This window comes from Coniophora puteana, assembly GCF_000271625.1.
Source record: "Coniophora puteana RWD-64-598 SS2 unplaced genomic scaffold CONPUscaffold_8, whole genome shotgun sequence".
In the NCBI taxonomy this organism is placed as follows: domain Eukaryota; kingdom Fungi; phylum Basidiomycota; class Agaricomycetes; order Boletales; family Coniophoraceae; genus Coniophora; species Coniophora puteana.
This window is the reverse complement of record NW_006913060.1, coordinates 1626039-1646765: the sequence shown is the minus strand read 5'-3', so window position 1 is coordinate 1646765 and position 20727 is coordinate 1626039. Positions and strand designations below refer to the sequence as shown.

The window sequence follows — 20727 nt, the reverse complement described above, 5'->3', positions numbered from 1 at the left end:
ACGATTGAATGCTTCGGTGGCCGCGAGGACATTCGGTCGTCGGGAACCAGTGAACCGGTGGTCCCGTGGCCCCGGAAGGTGGTCTCGTGACCCCTGAGTCGTTGACATCGGATGCATCGTTGGCGCAGATGCGCTTTTTATTGAATGCAATTATTCGGGACCCAATGGGGAGTCGCGGTTGAGACCCCTCCTTTGTTGGAGTGTCAAGATTCAGCGCTCTCGCTGTGTCAGCACGGAAATTATTCAGTCGGAGGATGTTAAAAGCTGCAGAGGTTCTGCCGCAAAATAGCAGCCTTTCCCTCCGGCTACTAGCCATCATGTCTAACGCATTCGTTGTTGGAATGTTCAGCTTGATCAACGGTGTTCGTCGCTCACAGCAGACGGGCAACTCGCAGACTTTCTACTGCTTTTACGACACTGCGTTCCGCTCCGAGATCACGACGTCATCCCCCGCACAGCTCCGTGTGTATAGCCCAGTCGGAGGACAGGTTGCTCGAGATGACACACTCGCGTTCGTCGTCGCTACGGCGTATTTCGATCGCAATGGCCCTATCTTCTTGGACGCCCAGCCCAACAGTTTTTCCCTTTTCCCGGAGATCCGTCGCAGGACTCGTACTATGATAACGTCCCCGAGTTCGACATGCCGTTATTGTTTGCGGTCGGGCGCGTCAGTCCGGCATCAGCGGTGGATGGCCCTGCCCCACCCACACGGCGTTTTGATCTCGCTGTCTCAGAGTATGTGCAGAACACGGTACAACACAGCACGGCGGAGTAAGTACTGTCACCCATTAAAACGCTCGTGCTGAAGCATTTTCAGGATCATGTTTGATAGCTCCGTTAATCAGCGGGCGAACACGCCTATGCCGGCTTCTAACATGAGTGTCGGTGTTTTGGCCGTCAGCTGTGGCCTAAACACACTGAGCAGCATTCTTCGTTTCGAGATGCTGTCGCTTTCTCTCAACGTGTCACCGACAGTGTCTGTAGGCAGTTCTACCTCCAATCGCGCACCGACCACGAGCACAGGTAGTCGTAAAGATCGCTTTTCAGCGCGAGCATCGGAAAAGCGCAAGGCATTTAGCGGGTGAGTACTTGGATTTGCAACAGAGAATGCACTTCCTAATTTTTGGTTATATTTGTTAATATTAGATCGGGTAACGAGGACGAGACCGTGGTCGACAATAATCACCATGAATCACGGTGTGTATATCATTGGCGAAATGCCTGCGTCTATCCTAATCTGTTGGCAGCGCATCCATTTCCACCGCTCCATCTCACGTAACTGCAAGCTCTTCGGGCTCTGGGGAGGGCATGTCGCGTGAATCGAAGTTGCCGCCTGAGGCTTATCACCCCGAGACTCCTGCATTATGTGAAAGTGTTTCGGCAGTCGGCACAAACTCGACCAAAGAGGAGATACTTTCTCAGCTTGACGCCAGTCAAATGGAGGCCATGGTTGCGATCATGCGAGGTGGGAAGGTTGCAGACGACTTGGGTGATCGTCAGTCGCCGAGCCCCGGTGGGAGAGCCAAGAGACAGAAGAAGAGTAAGAAGTAGCAAGTTGTTGTGTGTCGTAGTTTAAGCGAGGAAGTGAAACATACATGTATGATAAAGCCATTTGATGAATAATGTATCACTCTTTGTAAACCCTTTCGAGCTTAAAGCTTAAACTCTGTCGCCACAGAGTCAGTCAATAACAGTAACTCGATACCTGCCTTGCATTTGATAGAGCATACACGGACAGAGTAAGGGTATTATAAGTCCGCATGGGGTCGGTGTTCCCGGTTCAGTTTGCTATGTAGAAAGCAAGTCGTTGCGTGTGTCAAAGATATATATATATGTTAAATTGTGCACCGGCCACGATGCAGCCGGTGTTTTGAGTATAACGTATGTGCATAACACTTTGCATCCTGCTGTCAACTCGGAATTCGAACATTCAGTCACAGGAAGCCATATATTTGTTCTGCCGGTTGTGGCGGAGAGCAGATATTCCGCGCTAAGACTTCCTTAAGGCCTTTCGACATGAGTTTCGCTTAACTGGCTTACATAAATTCTGCTTACATCGCGCCGTATCTGCTCGTCGGAAACATCATTTCTAGACGTTCTACCTTCTATACGCTATCAATGCCCCTATTCGTAAAACATCTACTTGGATGCCGGAGCGCCCCGCGCGATGGCGTGTCTTGTATCAATGAATAACAACGAATGGAAGTTGTTGAACGATTATGAAGTGTGAATAGTTCACTACAAAATCGACTAGTAAAATTGGAAGTAACCGAGCTTATCGTCGCGCGGGCGCCCAACAAGACCAAACTTTACAGCTCTTGCATCCCCTTTTCTCCTCGTCGCGCTACGCGTCGACGGCCAGACACCATCCATCGCAACATGGCTACCACTGCACAAGCACCAGAACCTCCAAAAGACCCGCAGAGTGAGGCGATCAAGGCTCAAATTTTCCAGCGCCTGCATCCGCGCTCGTACCTCGAGCGATATATCTCGGAAGACGTTCGGCCTGACGGACGCGGGTTCGAGGATTGGCGGGAGGTATCTGTTAACGTCGGTGTGTACTACAGCCTTTCGCTCCTCTGCATGGTAGGTTCATGTGATAGCTCATTTGCTGCACTCTAGGGTCAATATCAACCGCACATGGATCGGCGCTGGTGCGCATGGGCGACACGAGGATCGTGTGTGGGGTCAAGGCAGAGATTGCGGAGCCCGAGCTGGACAAGCCGCACGAGGGGTTTCTTGGTAACTGGAATCAGCTTTTCTGCGTCACCTTCAGCGTTCTAAGCATGTCCTCCGCCAGTACCCAACCTCGACCTCCCGGCGCTGTGTTCGCCCAAGTTCAAGCCCGGTCCTCCGGCGGAGGAGGCGCAGATACTGTCGGAAAGACTGAATGAGGCTTTGGTTGCGTGAGTCAGTGGCTTCACCAACCTATGCTACTGGTGTTTCGATTCTTACGGTTCTTCTACGTCGTAGCTCCGGCATCCTACCCCTCGAATCACTCGCCATTCACCCCGGCAAAGCCGTCTGGACGATATACATCGACGCGATATGCCTCAACTTCGATGGAAATGCGTTCGATGCCGCTTTATTAGCCATGGTTGCTGCGCTGTATAACAGTGAGCCTTTTGCTCTCCTATGTCTCTTCCGTCTCGATTGCTGAGGGCATACGATTCTAAAGCGCGGTTACCGGTAGCAACGTTCGATGAAGACACGGGTCACACGACGTGCTTGCGGAAAGAAACGGTCCCACTGGAGTTGACGTGCAAACCTATATCTACCTCGTTCGGGATGCTTGACTCGTACGTTCACTGTCCGATACCCTCCGTCCTTATTAACGCCCTTGAACCTCCTTAGGCTTCAAGTCCTCTCAGATCCGACGTCGTTCGAGGAGCCATTGATGGACACTACTGTATCGGTGGTGGTCAATGAAAAAGGCGATCTACTCGCCGTGAACGAGCTCGGCTTAGGAACTATGACAACCCAAAAGTCTGGGGATCTTTTGAAAAATTGTATCGAGAAGTCGAAGCTACGGGTGTCAAATCTAGTCGCCCTAATCTAATCATCGTTTATGCGCGACGAGCATCCTTGCGATGAGTTCACACCTATGCTTTTCTGTTGGCCCGATTGCTCTACGAGCTCGTTTGCAAAACCGCGATGGCATCCCACTTTTTGCACAGAAAGGAACATTTTCAGAAATCTTGGCTTCATATATATGTTCCCGTTTTCTGCTGGTCGGTTATGAGCCGTACTGACGAATCCTTCCGTTGTCTGCCATGTCAGTGACGTCGCCCTCATCGGCAAGCACGTGTCGAGGTCTACAAGGAGTCTAGGTTCAGCATAGCGTTATCAACCTTTAAGCTTCAGGCGCTTCCGCTTACCTCGGGACCGCTAGGAGCGTAGCGGAGGCAGCGTTTTGTACGTATCCCGGACCTCTCAAGATGCTTCTTCTGCGCCGCCAGTCCTAAGGCTTGAGCGCGAGGCCTTGAGGTTTGAAGAGTGGTGGGCAGGAACCTGCTCCGTATTAGGTCGTCGCCCACGCCCATAAATAACCATGCACGCCATGACAAGGCTAACTTAAGGCCGCAATGATGTCACGCTGTGTGCCTTTTGCGTAGCAAGGATCCAATGTCTCCGGCATACAGCATGGGGCGCATAGTAACGTTCGCTGCACACCATGTCAGCAGCACAGGGTGCGTTTGGCACGTATAGGTATAATCTGATCTCACAACGCTGCTTACTTGCTTCTGGACCACAGATCCCTACGGTCAAGGACATGGGAGCTCGTTGGTCGCATGGGAGAAGCTAGCTCAGGCAAAAGCCAGGGGAGCGGAATACGACTCGAACGAGCGTCGGCGCTTTTCTCAGTGTCTGCCAGGGACACGGCAGGAGCTGCTGACTGCGCTGTATGGTGCGATGACGGAGGACACCAAGCAGATCGTCTGCCTCGTCGGGGAATCGGGGTCGGGCAAGTCGAGCGTCGCGCATTCAATGGCCAGGCAGTTGAGCTCGCAGGATCAGCTGGCCGCGACATTCTTCTTCTCTCGGACATATGCCGGCCGGGGCGATAACAGTCTTGTGTTCCCCACTCTCGCGTACCAGATTGGTCTCCTCCATCCTAGGGCCAAGTGGGCCATTGTGAAAGCCATCAACGATGATCCGGAGCTTCTTTCCAGTACGAAGTCTCGGGCAGATCAGCTCGAGCATCTCGTGAAGGCGCCTCTGAGAAGTCTGCGGCTCGTTTGGGAAACACCAAGGAAAATGATCTTCGTCGCCGTCGACGAAGGGGTGACGGGAGACGAGACCTCTCTCGAAGCGCTCATTCTCGCCATGAACGAACTTGTCCGCGACTCAAGTATTCCACTTTCTCATGTCCTGGTCACCAGCCGCCCCTCCCTACCGTTCAATACCTTGTCACAAAGCTTGGCGTCCCAGGGTCTCCTTACAACATTCGACATACAGCGTTTTAGCTACGAGCGTGACATAGACATCTTCCTCAAACATTTCTTTGACAAGATCTACGACATCCGCGATCTCACCTTTCTCCACTCAAGACTATGGCCGTCTTCTACTGTCATTAGCTCACTTTCCGCCCGCATCAAGGGGAGATTCATCGTTTCCGCCACAATCGTACGGCTAGTCGAAACCGCCGAAAGCCCAAGCGAGTGCCTTGACCTCATCGCGAAGATGTGATGGAGCCGTCGATACTATCGACCTCGACCTCGGTGACATTGACTCTATCTATCGATACGTGCTCACCTCGCTCGAGGACCGTTATCGGCGATCTGGAGCAGAGTACTTGTCGATCATCGTCGCCCTGGCGAAACCGTTGACGCTATCTGATATATGTGCATTGTCTGGCACGGACGTTCTGAAGCACATCCTACACCTCTCGGCCCTTGTAGACATTCCTCCCAACGCCATGCGCTCTTCCGTGACTGTGTAGGTGTATCATGCGTCTATCAGAGATTACCTGTGGGATGCGCCGAGGTCCGGCGAGTTCCATGTCTTCCAACTAGCTCGCATGGGCGTCTGGCCTCCTGGTGCCTTCAGTTTTTGAAGCGGAAGCTGAAAATATATCCCTGGCTCGTTCGCTTTATGCAGCGCAAACTGCCAAGACGCGACACCCAAGCAGGTGGGCCTCGATTGTATATCTATCAGCTCGAGTGATTGATGATGACATGAAATGTAGTAACGGACGAAGAGGGTGTCAAGTCTCCTCTTCTATACGCTGTTTTATATTGGTCCTACCACCTAAAGCTCTCGGAACCAAGCCGGCAGCTTCAAGCTCTGGTCCTTGACTTCGTAAGGAATCGAGCAATCCTCTACCTGGAAACAGCTGCCGCGATGAGACAGTTCAGCAAAGCGATGACATGGCTCGTTCAAGCTAGATTTACTGTTATGGTACGATCCGTTTGTCACCTCGACGTCGAACGAGCCCATTTACTGAGCAAAACGACCTTAATGCAGAGATGGAAGCCTTTCTCGGACCAGCGCGAGATAATGTCCGTGCTGGACTCGTACTGGCGAGACTACAACCACTACATTTTGAAAGGGCAGAGAGCACCAGGACGGCCGCTGGTCAAGGGACTCACACGGGTCAATTATGGCTCTGCAGGTCTTCCGGGGGACCAATCCATGGCGGAGCTGCAAGCAAGGCCAGAGCAATCACGAGCTCGCTCATGGCAACATCCTTTTTCAGCGGGGCCCAGGTCGGGCACCACGTCGACTGTTGTGTCGGCGTTGTTGCCAAGAAGCTGGAAGCCGATGCATAGAACAGGCTGAGGTTATAATTCGTTGGTATTACATTTATCATTCAATATTTGCTTGCAATGGAGGACTTACCTGTGGTAATGTTTAAATTTCTTTGTGTTTAGATACTCATCCCAACTTTTCATGGGCAACAATGAAAACGGTTCGTTCATGTCAATGTGCGCGTGAGTGCCGTCCATGGACACACCCTGCTAGTAGGTGCAAACAGAGACACGACAAAGAGAAGATAAGAAGCTTTCCAAGTTCGTTGTTATTCTAAAATAGAGTCGCTACCGGCGACCGTTTTCGTTCCTAGGACTCTGGTTACTTCAGACCAGCTTGATACCGGCTGTGGATCATGTCAATGTTACCCTTCATCTTGAAAGTTTCTGCCCGCGTCTTTGACACCGATGCCACTGCAGGAAGCTGGTTTTCATGTATATATAACGCAGTTTGTAGTATTACCATCATCGTGACATATCGCGATACCTATCATCCCAGAATGATTGGAATATCAATAAATAAAAACGAATCGAAGTTGTTGAACGATCATGATGGTGCGTGAAAGTGTGAATTTGAAGGTGACAAGCTCACTACAAGTTTGGCTAGTGATATTGAAGCAACCGAGCTGTCGTGTGAGCGGCTCCGGCTAACAGTTGGCTAACAGGACCAAACTAGATCTACGACTCTTGTGTCCCCTTTTCTCCTCATCACGGCCAGACACCATCCACCGCAACATGGCTACCACTGCACAAGCACCAGAACCTCTAAAAGACCAGCAAAGCGAGGCAATCAAGGCACAAATCTCCCAGCGTCTGCACCCGCGTCCGTACCTCAAGCGATACATCCCGGAAGACGTTCGGCCTGACTGACGTGGGTTGGACGATTGATGAGAGGTAGGGTTCTGTTAACGTCGGCTCGTACAGCGCACTTGCCGACCCATTGCAAGCTGACGCGATGGTGAATTGTATGTAGGATCGATATCGACCACGCATGGATCGGTGCTAGTGCGCATGGGCGACACGAAAATCGTGTGTGGGGTCAAGGCAGAAGTTGCGGAGCCTGAGCTGGACAATCCGCACAAATGGTTTCTTGGTGAGCTCAGATAGCTTTCTCTACGGTGTCCTTGACGTTTGACCAGTGTTCTCTGCCAGTCCCCAGCCTCGGCCTACGTCGACGCCATGTGCCTCAATTTCGACGGCAACGCGTTTAATGCTGCTTGATTGGCTATGGTTGCTGCACTATATAACAGTGAGCCCATTCCTCCCATTCTCCTCTTCCTTCGCAATTTCTAAGCACGTATCACTGCTATTGCGCGGCTACCAGTTGCAACGTTCGATGAGGACACGGGTTGTACGGCGTGCTCACGGAAAAAACAGCACTTCTCGAGCTGACCTGCCAACCTATATCTGCCTCGTTCGGAATGCTTGACTCGTACGCGCACCGTTTCTTTCATACCTTCCATCCTTTCTAATATCCTTGAACCCCCCTCAACCTTCAAGTTCTCTCGGTCTGACGTCGTTCGAGAGAATCGCTGATGGACACCACTGTGTCGGTCGTAGTTAATGAAAAAACGCAACCTGTTCCCCTTGAATGATTTCGGTCTGGGAACGCTGATAACCCAAGAGTCTGGGGGTCCTCTAAAGAACTGTATCAAGAAGTCGAGACTACGGGTGACAAGATTGGTCGCCTTAATTCAATCGTCGTTTTTGTGTGAAGAGCCTCAACGCGATGAGTTCGCGCCGATGTTTCTGTGTCGGCCTGATTACTCCACGGGCTTGTTCGCAAGACCGTGGTGACATTGTATTTTGCACAGAAAAGATTACTTTCATAGGTCTCGGCGCCGATCGATCATGAACCATACTACTAAGCGCTACCTGGCGAGTCCTCCCGTTGTCCGACGTGCCAGTGATGCCGCCCTTATAGGTAAGCACGTGTCGAGGTCTACAAGGAGACTAGATCAAGCGTTGCGTTATCGACCTTTAAGCTTCAGCGCTTCAGCTTACCTCGGGACCGGAGCATAGCGGAGGCAGTGTCTCGTACGTATCCTCTCAAAATACCTCTTCTGCCCCGCTATGTAATCCTGAGACCTGGGCCTGAAGGCTGTGCACCACTGTACTTGGCCCATAGCCTCATACTAAGATTGGGTACACAGCAAGACCGGGATGTGACTGGTACCCGTGTTGAGTCTGTGTCTATGTCTCTCTTCCAGTATGATCAAGTCTGGTTCTGAATTTCCACGATCGTGCGTCCTCTAGGGGCCAACACACAGCATGGCTGCCAGTGCATCTTGTTCTCGTTCACCATGTCAACGATACCAGGTGCGTCTCGCATGCATGACTGCTCCACTCAAGCTGCTCATGGCCTCCTTGATGGTAGATCCCTTCTATGATCAAGGACAATGTAGGACGTGGGAAAAGTTAGCTCAGACGAAGGCCAGAGGAGCAGAGTATAACTCGAATGAGCGCCGACACTTCTCGCGATGTCTACCGGGAACACGGAAGGAGCTTTTTGACGAGCTATGGGATGTGATGACAGGGGAAGCACAGCAGGTCGTCTGGCTCTTTGGGGAGTCAGGATCGGGGAAGTCGAGCGTCGCGTACACGATGGCCGAAAACTTCGGCGCCCGGGACCAGCTTGCCGCGACGTTCTTCTTCTCCCGAACGCATGTTGGCCGGGGCGACACAAAACTCGTGTTCCTCACCCTCGCATATCAGATCGGCCTCCTCCATCCCAGGGCAAGGTCAATCATCACCAAGGCCATCGCCGATGATCCAGAACTTCTCTCCCCTACAAAGTCTTGGCGAGATCAGTTTGAGCTTCTGGTCAAGGCACCTTTGCAAAGTCTGAAAAATGTTTGGAAGACACAGCCTAGGGTGATGATACTGGACGCCGTTGATGAAGGGGTGACAAGCGATAGAGACGCCAACGAGTGCCTGATATTCGCCATGAAGGAACTCGTTCATGATCGTGACATACCTATTTCTCATATTCTGGTGACAAGCCGCCCTGATCCTTTGCTAGTCAACGCTTCACAAAGTCTAGCGATCAAATGCCAACTTACAACACTCGATATGTGGCGTTTCAGTTCCAATCACGACGTCGAGCTCTTCCTGCGGCATTCCTTTGACGAGCTCTACGTAACTCATGGCATTGAGTTCCTCTACGAAGGACCGTGGCCATCTTCTGCTGTTATAAGGGCGATGTCCGCCCGCATCAAGGGTAGATTCATTGTTGCTGCAACACTCGTCAGGCTCGTCGAAAAAGCCGAAAGCCCAAGCGACTGTCTCGACCTGATCTCCAAGATGTACGATGGAACCGTGGACACCATTGACCTTGACCTCGGTGACATCGATTCAATCTACCGCTACGTGCTCTCCTCTTGCGAAGACCGTTATCATCGATCGGGAGTTGAGCATTTGTCGGACATCGTGGCCCTGGCAAGACCGTTGACACTATTCGACATCTGCGCGTTGTTTGGTATGGACATTTCGAAGAACATTCTACATCTTTCGGCTATCATTGATCTTCCTCCGGATCCCATGCGCTCGTCGAGGATTGTGCAAGTGTATCATGTATCCATCAGAGACTACTTGTGGGATGCTTCGAGGTCCGGAGACCTCTATGTTTCTTCATCTAGTTCACACACCCGTCTGGCCAGTCGGTGCCTTCGGATTATGAAACAGAAGTTGAGAAAAGACGGACCTCAAGCAGGTGAGCTGCCAAATCGACCTTTTCCCTTGAAGAGTCTTGATGACACAAATCTCACAGAAGATAGAAAAGAGGCCAAGTCTCTTCGATACGCTGTGTCGTACTGGGGTTATCACCTACAACGCTCGGAACCAAGTCGGCAAATTCAAGCTCTAGTCCTTGACTTCACCAGGAATCGAGCGACAATGTTTCTAGAGAAAGCCACCTCTATGCGCCAATTTGGCGAAGCAATGTACGGTCTCATTCACGCCAAGTTTATAATCATGGTACGCCCCTTTTATCATCCCGTATTGCAATTTTGACACCCAGCCAAACGCAACGACAACACAGAGATGGAAGCCCTTTCCATACCAAGACGAGATTTTGACTCTGCTAGAGCTTCACTGGCGAAACCACAACCCCTACCTCGCTCGAAAGTTGACAACGCCGGGAATATTACACGAGGAGCACACTGGGGGACCTCCATCGGTTCCTATGCGCCCGAATCCGGGTCCGTGGTCACCGCTGTACACTAGGGGACCTCCGTCGGTTCCCATGCACTGGAAGCCGGCGATGTGGTCCCAGCAAAGCAGCAGCGGTCCTCCACCTCTTTCAACGTCTTGGAGCGTGCAAACGCGCCCATATCAAGTGCGATAGCTTCGAGTGTTGAGGAATGGAGACCGCCTCGCGAAGTTCATAACGGGCACTTCACTACAAAGCTAATTGTTATTTACGCTGCGGAGTTTTATTATGAAGCGATGAATCAGTGCTATCTGACGCGCTATAGTGTCGTTCTTACTAGGCATGGGTCCCGAGTAGTAAGCATGCAAGGGAAGAGACAAGTTTGCTGACTCGGAAGGGAGTGTTTGGCACGCTTATGCCTATTGTCAACACCCTGGTAGAGTCGTGAATCCCATTCGCATCACCATGTGCTAATGCAAGTGACCTTCTTGCTATCGCGATCAGGGTAGTATTTGGGGTATCGTGATGCGAGCAGTGAGCACTGCCCATACTTCATATCCTAGAGTGGTACTACCAGCAGTCAATCACGACCATACCAGCCTAGAATGGCTTTTCTCAAATCGATATGAACACAGCTCTTACCTTGCATCATCATAGATGCTGAACGTTGAACGCGGAGTTGAACTCTCGGTGCTTGGGCGTTACGTTTCTGAAACACTTCGAAAAGGCAGATTATCGTTGGCGGAACTTGTAGTAGCACTTCCCGTAAGCGGCTGGCTTCGGCCTCCTTGATACCATCCTCTCCCATCCTCTTCCACTTCCAAAAATAGCTGTGCTACTCGCATCACTGCGATAGCGTCGCATATAACACTGCAAATTTGTACGATACATGTTTGTGTCATTTGTCGAGTTCTGCGGTGTAGTTGCAGTGGTGGTGGCTGTGTGATTTGTGCTGTCACAGCCATACAGCTTGTATACAGCATGGGCGGCTAGTGTAGCTTCTTCTCGTCCATCATGTCGACGACCTCAGGTGTGTCTGCATGGCAAATGCGCTCGTCATTCTGATCATTATTGTGTCAAACGCAGTTCCTAGCAGTCATGGTAACGACACATGGGAGCAGCTGTCTCGGGCGAAAGCTAGAGGAGCAGAGTACAACTCCAATGAACGCCGACCATTCTCTCAGTGTCTACCGGGGACGCGGCAAGAGCTCTTAGGCAGGTTGCATGATATGGTGACGGAAGAAGACAACCGGATCGTCTGGCTCTTTGGAGAGTCAGGTTCGGGGAAGTCGAGTGTTGCGTACACACTGGCTAAGCAGCTAAGCGCGCAGGACAAGCTTGCCGCAACGTTCTTCTTCTCACGGACACATGCCGATCGGAGCGATACCAGTCTTGTGTTCCTCACCCTTGCGTACCAGATCGGTCTTCTTCATCCCAGGGCGAAAGATATCATTGCCAAAGCCATTAACAATGATCCGGAGCTCCTATCTAGCGCGAAGTGCCGATCAGACCAGTTCGAGCATCTGGTTAAGGCGCCGTTGAAGAGCCTGCGGCTGGTCTGGGAAACACCCAGAAAAATCGTATTAGATGCCATCGACGAAGGAGTAACGAGCGACAGGGCCTCCCTCGAACCGCTCATTCTCGCCATGAACGACCTCATTCACGACCCTAGCATACCAATCTCTCATGTTCTCGTGACGAGTCGGCCTTCCCCTTTGCTTGACACTTTGTTACGGAGGTTGACTGCCGAGGGCTCAGTCCAATCACTCAACATACAGCATTTCGACTCCCATCACGACGTGGAACTCTTCCTGCGACACTCTTTTGACGAAATTTACGACATGCGCGACATTTCCTTCCTCCACGAGAAACCATGGCCTTCTTCGAGAGTCATTAGCTCCTTATCCTGTCGCATCAAGGGAAGATTTATTGTTGCTGCAACAGTCGTCAGGCTGATCAGCAAGTCCGAAAGCCCGGGCGACTGCCTTGACTTGATCTCGAAGATGTATGATGGGAATGTCGATACTGTTGACCTTGACCTCGGTGATATTGACTCTATCTATCGCTATGTGCTTTCCTCTTGCGAAGAACACAACCAGCGATCAGGAGTAGAGCATTTATCCGACATCATGGTGTTGGCAAAACCATTGACACTTCCGGACATCTGCGCACTGTCTGGCGTGGACATTTCGAAACACATCGTACACCTCTCGGCTATCGTCGTTCTGCCTCCCATGTACTCCCTGATGACCGTGCAGGTGTATCATTCGTCTCTTCAGGACTATCTATGGGATAAATCTAGGTCTGGCGACTTCCACGTCTCTCCGCTTAGCTCGCACGACCGTCTGGCTGGCTGGTGCTTCCAGCTCATAAAGCGGAAGCTAAAAGGCGACGAGACCAAGGTCCAAGCAGGTACTTTGCTCGAATCCCATATTCTTCTCTTTTGCTCACATGAATCACAGTTGAAGACGCAAAGCAGATCAAAACCCCTCTTCGATATGCTATGTCGTATTGGTGCTACCATCTACAACGCTCAGAACCGAGCCGGAGAGTCCGAGCTCTTACTCACGACTTTGTGAAGAATCGAGCGGTCCTATTCCTGGAGACAGCTGCCGCTTTGGGACAATTTGCCGAAGCGATGTATTGTCTCATCCATGCTTGGTTTGTTATCAGCGTAAGTGTGTTTTGCTGCTTCGAGCGCGACCTTAGGGACTGAGAAACGCGACCATAACACAGAGATGGAAGCCCTTCTTAAACCAGGACGAGATATTGGCTGGGTTGGAAGTGCATTGGAGAGCTTATAACCACTACCTCGCAGAAAGATCAAGAGCACCAGGCGGATCCTCGAAGGGTCCCACACGTGCTAGATCGGGCTCTACCGGCACCAAGCACGTCTCAGCAGTGGTAGAGCTGGAGACGGGGGGTCAAACAGCGGCTCACTCTCAGCCTCCTTCCGCAGGAATCATGCCCACCGCTGACTTGACCATGTTACCGGAAGTCTCCAGTTGGCCGTATTTCAGAAGTTTCTGAGGGTTTCAAATTTTCTGTCAGTATGTTATATGTTGTCGAAGTTGCTAAACCGTATGTAAGACGAGCCACGCTGGCGCTGATACCCTTTACACGCGATGTAGCACCGATATTATGCTTAAACTAGATCCCTTCACCACTTCTGCCTTAAAGAAAAGGACAAGTGCTGGTTTAGAAAAGAGCTGAGGGATAGAATACTTAGGTGAAGCCCAGGAAATGTTCGCTGATGCTCTACGCTACCAGTACCATGTGTCATCGGGCCGGATCGGACATTCGCTGCGTTTCAAAATGTCTACACACCTCTCCGGCTCCGACGCGTAGCCGACAGCGGAGTTCAATCATAAGCTCCGCGAACCGTCGTCGTGGATTTCAAACTTTGCAAGTTGTTGATCGCGACTGAGGATGTCATCCCGGGTTGCTGCACCTATTCAGCGCTACACTTGCAAGTCGCGCTAATTGGCAGTAGCTATGTTTCACCTCGTGACTTGTTTACGCTGGGATCCCTTCGACGGTTCATCGATTCATCTTGTCGACTGCTCTCGCTTAGCTTCAACTGACCTTTGACGACCTAGTTTCCACAAGCCTTATGCCACAAATTTGGACGTCTAGGCAACACGAGCGTCGAGCAAGCGCCGTAGAACTGGGATTCGCCCTTCTGGAGGGGCAACAATCTCCTGGTTCTCCTCTATAAACTCCAATTTCTCCTATATGTTTTTTGAACTAGCTGAGTCTCCCTTCGTAACGTAACTTCAGGGAGAGCTATAGTGAGTAGTCGCGCCATTTCCAGCTTATTTTTTTACTTTCCTCGGTTTAAGTCTATGTTCAAGATGTTCCCGATACATATCTCGCGACCTAATCCACAAATCGGAATGTGCTTGACCGTTGCTATTGATGCGACAAAGGCGACCATGACCATGACTGTCACTATCACAGCCACGCAGCTCAAGGTGTTTTTCTTTGTAGCCTGCCTGGTACTATCTATGGTAGCCGTCGACTCATCTCTTGCGCCGCATCATGCTCCTAACTTCTCGGGTTTTGAACCGCGTTAATTCTTGTTTATAGTTCAGAAGACACGACGACATATTGTATGAAGTTTTGGCGCATGAACTGCCATAGCAATGCCTCGATATGCTTGAATCGACCGTTTCAGCTTACGATATATTATATCAGGTTGCCAATCGAAGAACTCTTCAAGATCTGCGCGGTTGGATTAAATGTACATGTGCGTGCGCTTGACATGTTTGTTCTGTTGCTGTGTCACCTTTCAATGTTCCTTGACTTTGAAGTGCTAAGGCCTTCTTGAGCCTTGGCCGATGGGCTTGCGTACCTCAACGCTCAGTTTATGACCGCCGGTTGTATCGAATCCTTGCGACTTGGGAGACCTAGATAGAAGGTCTTACTGCTTCATGGTTCCCCAAGCTGGCGCATCCAGAGTCCAAGTTGACATCAGTATTGCGGGTTAAAACGTTAAGCGCTGACGCGGACATATCGCCTGACACATTCAGCAACCGAATTAGCACCAAGCTTTAGCGCCTAAACGCTCTGGGGCTTGCCGTTGGGTTCCCACGTCCACGGACCAGCAGCGCCAGTTGCCTGAATGTTCTTCGTTCCCGTTGGCCATGTCATCATCTCATCCCCCTTCTCACATTCATCTACCTTGTCCGCCGTCCGCACCCATGCGGAATCCTCACCTTTTGGTCAACGTCCAAACGCTCCGCCTATTTCGAATATACCGTCCTGGCTCCAAGTCTCATCGGTCCACCTGTCAATTAAGCTGTCGATGCCGCATTATCACCCGCCCCAACCCGTGGTCGATGTATGGATCGCAGGTCCAACAGTCAATGGACTGCGCCTGAGAAGCGCCCCACCGGGATTGGCATTGGCTGTGTCCGCGATCTCGCTCGAAAATCGTTGCGGGCTCAACTGGAATTGGGCCGACGTTGCGAATCGTGGCGCAGTCGGCGAGAACGAGCTCACTATGGGCATCGTACGCGGGTGACCAACAGCCGTCTTTGTTGGTGTCAATAGGTGATGGATTTGTGCCTGCAGTGGCCTACTTCGTAAGTCATTCTAGTCCTTGATTTTATTGCATCTCGTTCCCCGGCGGGTGCGCCAGCTCCTACTCCCATTTATCATATGTCGCGTTCGCACCAGCGTAAACAATGACTTGCGCTGGTTTGAGTGAGGCTATCATCATTCATACGAGAGACGGCTTAAGCTTTTCCTATAGCTTGTCCGCGTTTTCCATGGCATTGGTGCGCACCTGGACCGATTCGTTCGGCACGCTTCGCAACATATGGAGGACTTGTCCGCGACTCCACTCAGTCCGCACCTCTGTCAGCTAAGTCCTCGTCTGATATCGTCCGCAATGGTTCTGTGAGTTTTCTAGATAGCGGGAGGCAGACATGCATTTAAGCAGCCTCACGATTCCTCATCGAGTTCCAGAACCCATCTTCCTGAGCATCATCCAGCTCGGTGCACTCAGTTCGATGCCTTCAACGCGTATGGCTTCACTCAATGAACAGGCACGTTGACAGTGACCCTTAGGTTTATGGTTATTGATCTCCACATAGCTACGCTGGTTTTGTATCCAGTGTGACAAGACATATAAGACCAAGCGCAATGCTACGGAACACAGTTGTACAAAGCAAGCTTTTGGTTCACTCATGGTGTCCCCCTACTTATTCTATCTTGTCTTGCAGTAATCCCGAAAATCGGTTCTTCTGTATTCAAGGTGGCTGCAGTTACTCTTGCTGGCAGGAAAGGGTGATCCGTCGCCATTGTGGAAAAGTCCATGAGATCCAGCCAGCTAAAAAGAGAGTACACTGGGAAGATCAAGAACGTGAGTGACTCTGTCTATCATAATGGGGCGGTTTGCTGACTGATTCGTTGACAGCCGAGAGCACCAAGCAGGAGAGGGAGGCGAGGCTTCGGTGCTTTGATCCCAAATTTCCCTGGGTTTATTTGACGGTAAATGTACCTATCGTACAGCCATTGACCGTACTAAAAGTATGCTTATAGCTTGAGGAAATACAAACCTTCGAGTCGGAAACCGACTGCGAGGAATCAGATGACGACAGCGTCGAAGATGGAGGCGTCATGCACCCAGTTGGGCCTGAGACGAGTGAATGCTCCTCCGCTACGGTATGCTCTAATTACTTGCCTGTTTATAACACGACTTACTCGCACCAACCTCTGCAGCACAATCACCCGAGTGTTGCCCCATGCATCAGCTTGGCTCTCGAAGTGAATGACAGTGCTTTAAACAACGAAATTGTTTCATCAGCTACCGGAAACACCTCAAATGATAGTCATGAGCACACCTTGTTGCATCACCAGTTTCAAGGTCGCCAACTCAGCTTGGCGCAATGTCAACAGGGTGAGGTCGGCTTTGATGACCTCGACTATCTAGGATCTGGGCACCAAGATGGTGGCATCACGGACCAAGACTTCGAATATCTACTCAACCTCATGCGAGTACCTGGTAGTAGTACTCGCTCTGGGGACCAGTCTCAGGACTTTGACTTTTCCTGGAACAACGAGCAGTAGCCATTTACCACATTTGTATGCCCCCCATAACCTATTCAGTTGATGAGTGTACGGTAGCACTTCGACAAAAGAGAAGTTGGATTTAGAGTAGTAGGTGTACCGATCTTATGTAGTGAACAATATGTAGAGACTCACGAGTTCTTTTATCTAACTCGGCTTCACATTATCGAATTTACGCAGACAAGTCGGAGTCACCATTGAGTGGCGCATAACTTAAGTCCTGAAATACATACAAGCTTCGATTTTCGCGAGATGTAATTATTGATGCATGCCGGCTGGACATGTATACTACTAATATATACTACTCCTACAATAACGAACGAAGTAGACTACCCTTTACCCCATAGATAAGAAAAACAAAGCCTCGACGACAGGTACCCGTGAACGTATTATCTTTCATAGACGTCTTCAGGGCTATTCAGGATCGACCGATGCACTATACCCTTATTGATGTAATCTATACGGCAGTCAGTTTCCCTACAGTGGAGGCCATTCCCTGGTCGTTACCCATGCAATGACCTACAACCGTCTGATGGACACAAACTGTCAGCAAGCCCCGCCAACGGTGAAAAAAGGCTGATACAGCTCACCTGTAGAAAGGTCTCCGCGATGTTATCCTCTTTCTCTTATGCGTGTGAATCCAGCATTGTCTCCACCTCGGCCTCCTCAACAGAGTCCATTATCCGTCTCTGCTTCTTCCTCAGACGCTTAGGCGACCAATAGGACTGGCCCGACTTGGGCACCTCGCCGGGCTTGAGCCCAAGCTGAGCCCGGACCAGAGCCGCTGCCTTGTTCTTCCGCGCCTGTGAGGCCCTGCTCTTCCTCTGCTTCTTCGTAAGCTCATGAGAAGTCGTGTTTGAAGAAGAGGAAGCAGGGGGTCCTTGAACAAGTTGGTTGGTAGAGAGGTAGGCCATGAAACGTAACCAAGTCTTCCGTGACGATGAGGTGTGTTAGGAGAAATAAGATGCCTGCACCTTCAAAGGGAGATTGAATAAAGTAGTTGCTGGGCGGGCGGGCCACACAGGACTAGAGGGAATGCGCCGAATGAGCAAAGTTGAAAGGACGCGCCTTCATGTTAGCGCGTCGTCCGTCCCGAGCGGGTGAAGATACTTCCCGTTTTGGCTTCCGTGGCGCCACAATGACATCAACTCGTGCGCTTTCTTATCGCCATCCGACTATCTCTCAGACCTCCACAGCGGGTTCGAATCTACGTATGGCGGATATACATGTTATCGTCCGAGAAGCTTCCCGATTGTCCAATAACCGTAAGTCTTGTTGTCTGAACGGGGCAAAGCTGAAAATTTCGTGCTGCAGCTGGGTGCAGGCTTCTTGCTTGTTTTCTTGCTTTTAGACTACACTTTTCCTATGGACTAAACGGGCTTTTCGTCATTGCTATTGTGCAGTACATTCGCCCCACTTGTTTCTCGCAGACTGATTCAGTCAATACGGGTAAGATGGTCGAGGTAAGATGTCTTGCCACTTCGTACGCACCCATGCAAAGGCTTTCGGGTCATTTTGACGCTAGCATCGGGTGTAAGTACCGATAAGCGCTGTATCGGACGTAATCGTTGGTGACTCAGCCTTGATGCACTTGAGCGCTTGTGTTCAGAACTCCCGTGCGCGGGCCTCCATAATCTGTCCCCGAACCTCTTCATATTCTCCATCTCTGACCTATCCACGCACCCACCGTCCACAATCATGCGGACTTCTCCCTTTCAGATCGACATCCGAACGCCTCGCCTTCCCTGCGGTCCTCTATAGGACCCCCATAGCTTATCAGTCCGCAAGTGGACGAGTCCATGGGTTCGACAGTTATCGCTGGTCTGATCCTGTTGTTCGTGCATGGATCACGCGTCCGCGAGAAAATGGACTGGCAGGCGGGGGCGCCATCAGCTCGCGCAAAGTGCGTTTCTCCAGGATTAAGAACGAGCAGGTCCACAAGCTCGCCGATTGCGGTCCTCGGCCTTTTGTCCTGGCGTTCTGGCGTTACATCCCTTGTGAGTCACTCCCTTTTGGTCGTCTTCCACTTCACTGCATCTGCTTTCATGTGAGTTGTGGGTGCGACAGCAGAACCAAGCCTAATTCGTTTGGTTGAAGCTCATCCGCACGCGCCTGAAGCTGATCCCTGGAATTTGTCCTCCGGGAGGTTTTTATGGAACTTGCATTAACATGCTGATCATACACGACCTTCTGCGTGTGTTGTTAGGGGATACATCTTACATGATTCCTGGAATTTGGAACAGACAGTTACATGATCCTCGAGATTCGGAACAACGCTGATTGCAGCCCTCGCATGCCGCTCGAGCTTCCGCTTGCGCAGACGAGTTGGACCGACTCGAAGTACTCGTACGCAGCCTTCATTAAACCCTTGGACGTCAACGTCGTGTTAAGCGGTCCGCTTCCACTCCTTCTGAAGCCTTGTCCGTGACCCATCTTCCCCGTCTCTATCATCTGTCCGTGCATGGATGGCGGACGGAGGACGGTGGACATAGCCTTTAAATTCTGGAAGGCGAGACTGGTTTGCTCATCCTGTTTGTAACCCCCAGTCCATCCATAATCCCGATGCCCTCCACCCCACAGGTACGTGAACAACCAATTCTTGGATTCATGATGACTGACTTGCACGTAGCTCGTCTGGGCATGTATCCCCTGTACCAGGTTTTTTGGAAGCAAGCGGAATGCTGATGATCACCGCTGTCCAGAGTGAGCTTTCGGCTGCTTCATCATGCTCCGCTACTTACCCTGTCTTTCCTTGTAGTCAGGGCGAGGACCGGTACTTCTGCCTTCAAATTGAAGGCCCGAAGTACTGCAACGAGTCCACCTGGTATGAAAAGCAGATGCGTCGTCACTGGGCGCAATACCATGGGATCACGTTGGTTCAAAGGGGCGAACACTGGGACTTTCGAGAGTGTAAGCTGCTGTCGCCAATGAGCTTGTTTTGTTCTGCTAACTTACCACCCGCTGTCCGGCAGCTGCCAGTATTCTGCAAATGCGGGAGGAGAGGATTGACAGAATTGACAAGCAGGATCCTTGCTATGCTCACTTCAGGGTCAGTTTGCCTGTCACGTCGTCTTAAATCCTGCTAAGTCCGTGTTCCTAGTCTGCGAGTACAAAAACCAGACCTGTTGAAGGCAGTGACACTTTGCACACCGACGTTCCTATGAGCAGCGAGGAGACCTCAGATACAGTATTACCGCCTCTTATGATCTGATGCTACAACGGCTAACTTGTTGTTATCCCTTGCAGAGTGGTCAACCAGGTGTTGGTCTGGTAAACAACGCAGCTATTACTGACGTTAATGTCGGTGCATCAGATATCGAAGATATCTCGATGATCTCCCAGTGTCTCTCGTCACACGGAAACTTCCAACGTTCTGGAAATGTGCCTTTCACGAACGAAGAATTTGCTCTTGATGGCACGGCTTACTTCAGCATTGCCTCTACCGGCAGCAATGACCACAGCCAGTCCGCGGGCCGGGTACCCTTGCAAACTTTGCAACACCGCGACTACGAGTCGAACAATCAACCGCTCGACGAGCCCTTCGACCTTGCCCGAGCTGTACGTGCTATATGTGTTCTCTCATCTCGAGTTCATGAACACTAACACCCATTTCTTACTGTACACTTGGTCTCAACGCAGAACGAGCAACACCCCGGCACCTTCGACATCCTCGACTACATGAGGCTTCCATTCACAGACTACTTCAACGGCGTGGTCGATCATCTGGAGTCGGCCGAAGATACATGATGG

The 20727-nt window shown here is 51.1% G+C and overlaps 8 protein-coding genes across 8 annotated transcripts; 7 read left to right on the top strand and 1 right to left on the bottom strand.

Moving 5' to 3' along the window:
* Window positions 1-317: 317 nt before the first annotated feature.
* CONPUDRAFT_155353 (uncharacterized protein) lies at window positions 318-1551 on the top strand (the record flags this gene model as incomplete). Its single annotated transcript, XM_007772088.1, has 5 exons — window positions 318-462; window positions 570-771; window positions 818-1081; window positions 1147-1197; window positions 1248-1551. 5 exons carry the CDS (start codon window positions 318-320, stop codon window positions 1549-1551), a joined length of 966 nt encoding a protein of 321 aa, XP_007770278.1.
* Window positions 1552-2327: 776 nt separating this feature from the next.
* Window positions 2328-3571, top strand: CONPUDRAFT_166613 (uncharacterized protein). Its single transcript, XM_007772087.1, has 6 exons — window positions 2328-2554; window positions 2623-2742; window positions 2801-2906; window positions 2974-3116; window positions 3179-3299; window positions 3355-3571. Exons 1-6 carry the CDS (start codon window positions 2380-2382, stop codon window positions 3557-3559), a joined length of 870 nt encoding a protein of 289 aa, XP_007770277.1. The 5' UTR covers window positions 2328-2379; the 3' UTR covers window positions 3560-3571.
* Window positions 3572-3950: 379 nt separating this feature from the next.
* CONPUDRAFT_166612 (uncharacterized protein) lies at window positions 3951-5443 on the top strand (the record flags this gene model as incomplete). Its single annotated transcript, XM_007772086.1, has 3 exons — window positions 3951-4190; window positions 4256-5070; window positions 5138-5443. The coding sequence occupies exons 1-3, from the start codon at window positions 4175-4177 to the stop codon at window positions 5441-5443; spliced, it is 1137 nt and encodes a 378-aa protein (XP_007770276.1). The 5' UTR covers window positions 3951-4174.
* A 3111-nt stretch (window positions 5444-8554) lies between these two features.
* Window positions 8555-10695, top strand: CONPUDRAFT_166611 (uncharacterized protein; the record flags this gene model as incomplete). The annotated part of the gene is made up of 4 exons (XM_007772085.1): window positions 8555-8570; window positions 8629-9963; window positions 10021-10226; window positions 10291-10695. 4 exons carry the CDS (start codon window positions 8555-8557, stop codon window positions 10594-10596), a joined length of 1863 nt encoding a protein of 620 aa, XP_007770275.1. The 3' UTR covers window positions 10597-10695.
* Window positions 10696-11419: 724 nt separating this feature from the next.
* On the top strand, window positions 11420-13519 carry CONPUDRAFT_126402 (uncharacterized protein). The gene is made up of 4 exons (XM_007772084.1): window positions 11420-11431; window positions 11488-12813; window positions 12864-13075; window positions 13138-13519. Exons 2-4 carry the CDS (start codon window positions 11631-11633, stop codon window positions 13429-13431), a joined length of 1689 nt encoding a protein of 562 aa, XP_007770274.1. The 5' UTR covers window positions 11420-11431; window positions 11488-11630; the 3' UTR covers window positions 13432-13519.
* Window positions 13520-15025: 1506 nt separating this feature from the next.
* Window positions 15026-16997, top strand: CONPUDRAFT_145032 (uncharacterized protein; the record flags this gene model as incomplete). Its single annotated transcript, XM_007772083.1, has 6 exons — window positions 15026-15415; window positions 15478-15488; window positions 16131-16270; window positions 16325-16398; window positions 16450-16572; window positions 16630-16997. 6 exons carry the CDS (start codon window positions 15026-15028, stop codon window positions 16975-16977), a joined length of 1086 nt encoding a protein of 361 aa, XP_007770273.1. The 3' UTR covers window positions 16978-16997.
* A 437-nt stretch (window positions 16998-17434) lies between these two features.
* On the bottom strand, window positions 17435-17891 carry CONPUDRAFT_155348 (uncharacterized protein; the record flags this gene model as incomplete). The annotated part of the gene is made up of 2 exons (XM_007772082.1): window positions 17435-17506; window positions 17634-17891. 2 exons carry the CDS (start codon window positions 17889-17891, stop codon window positions 17435-17437), a joined length of 330 nt encoding a protein of 109 aa, XP_007770272.1.
* A 1648-nt stretch (window positions 17892-19539) lies between these two features.
* On the top strand, window positions 19540-20724 carry CONPUDRAFT_155347 (uncharacterized protein; the record flags this gene model as incomplete). Its single annotated transcript, XM_007772081.1, has 7 exons — window positions 19540-19557; window positions 19607-19680; window positions 19736-19887; window positions 19950-20026; window positions 20078-20164; window positions 20224-20535; window positions 20617-20724. The coding sequence occupies 7 exons, from the start codon at window positions 19540-19542 to the stop codon at window positions 20722-20724; spliced, it is 828 nt and encodes a 275-aa protein (XP_007770271.1).
* Between the last annotated feature and the right edge of the window lie 3 nt (window positions 20725-20727).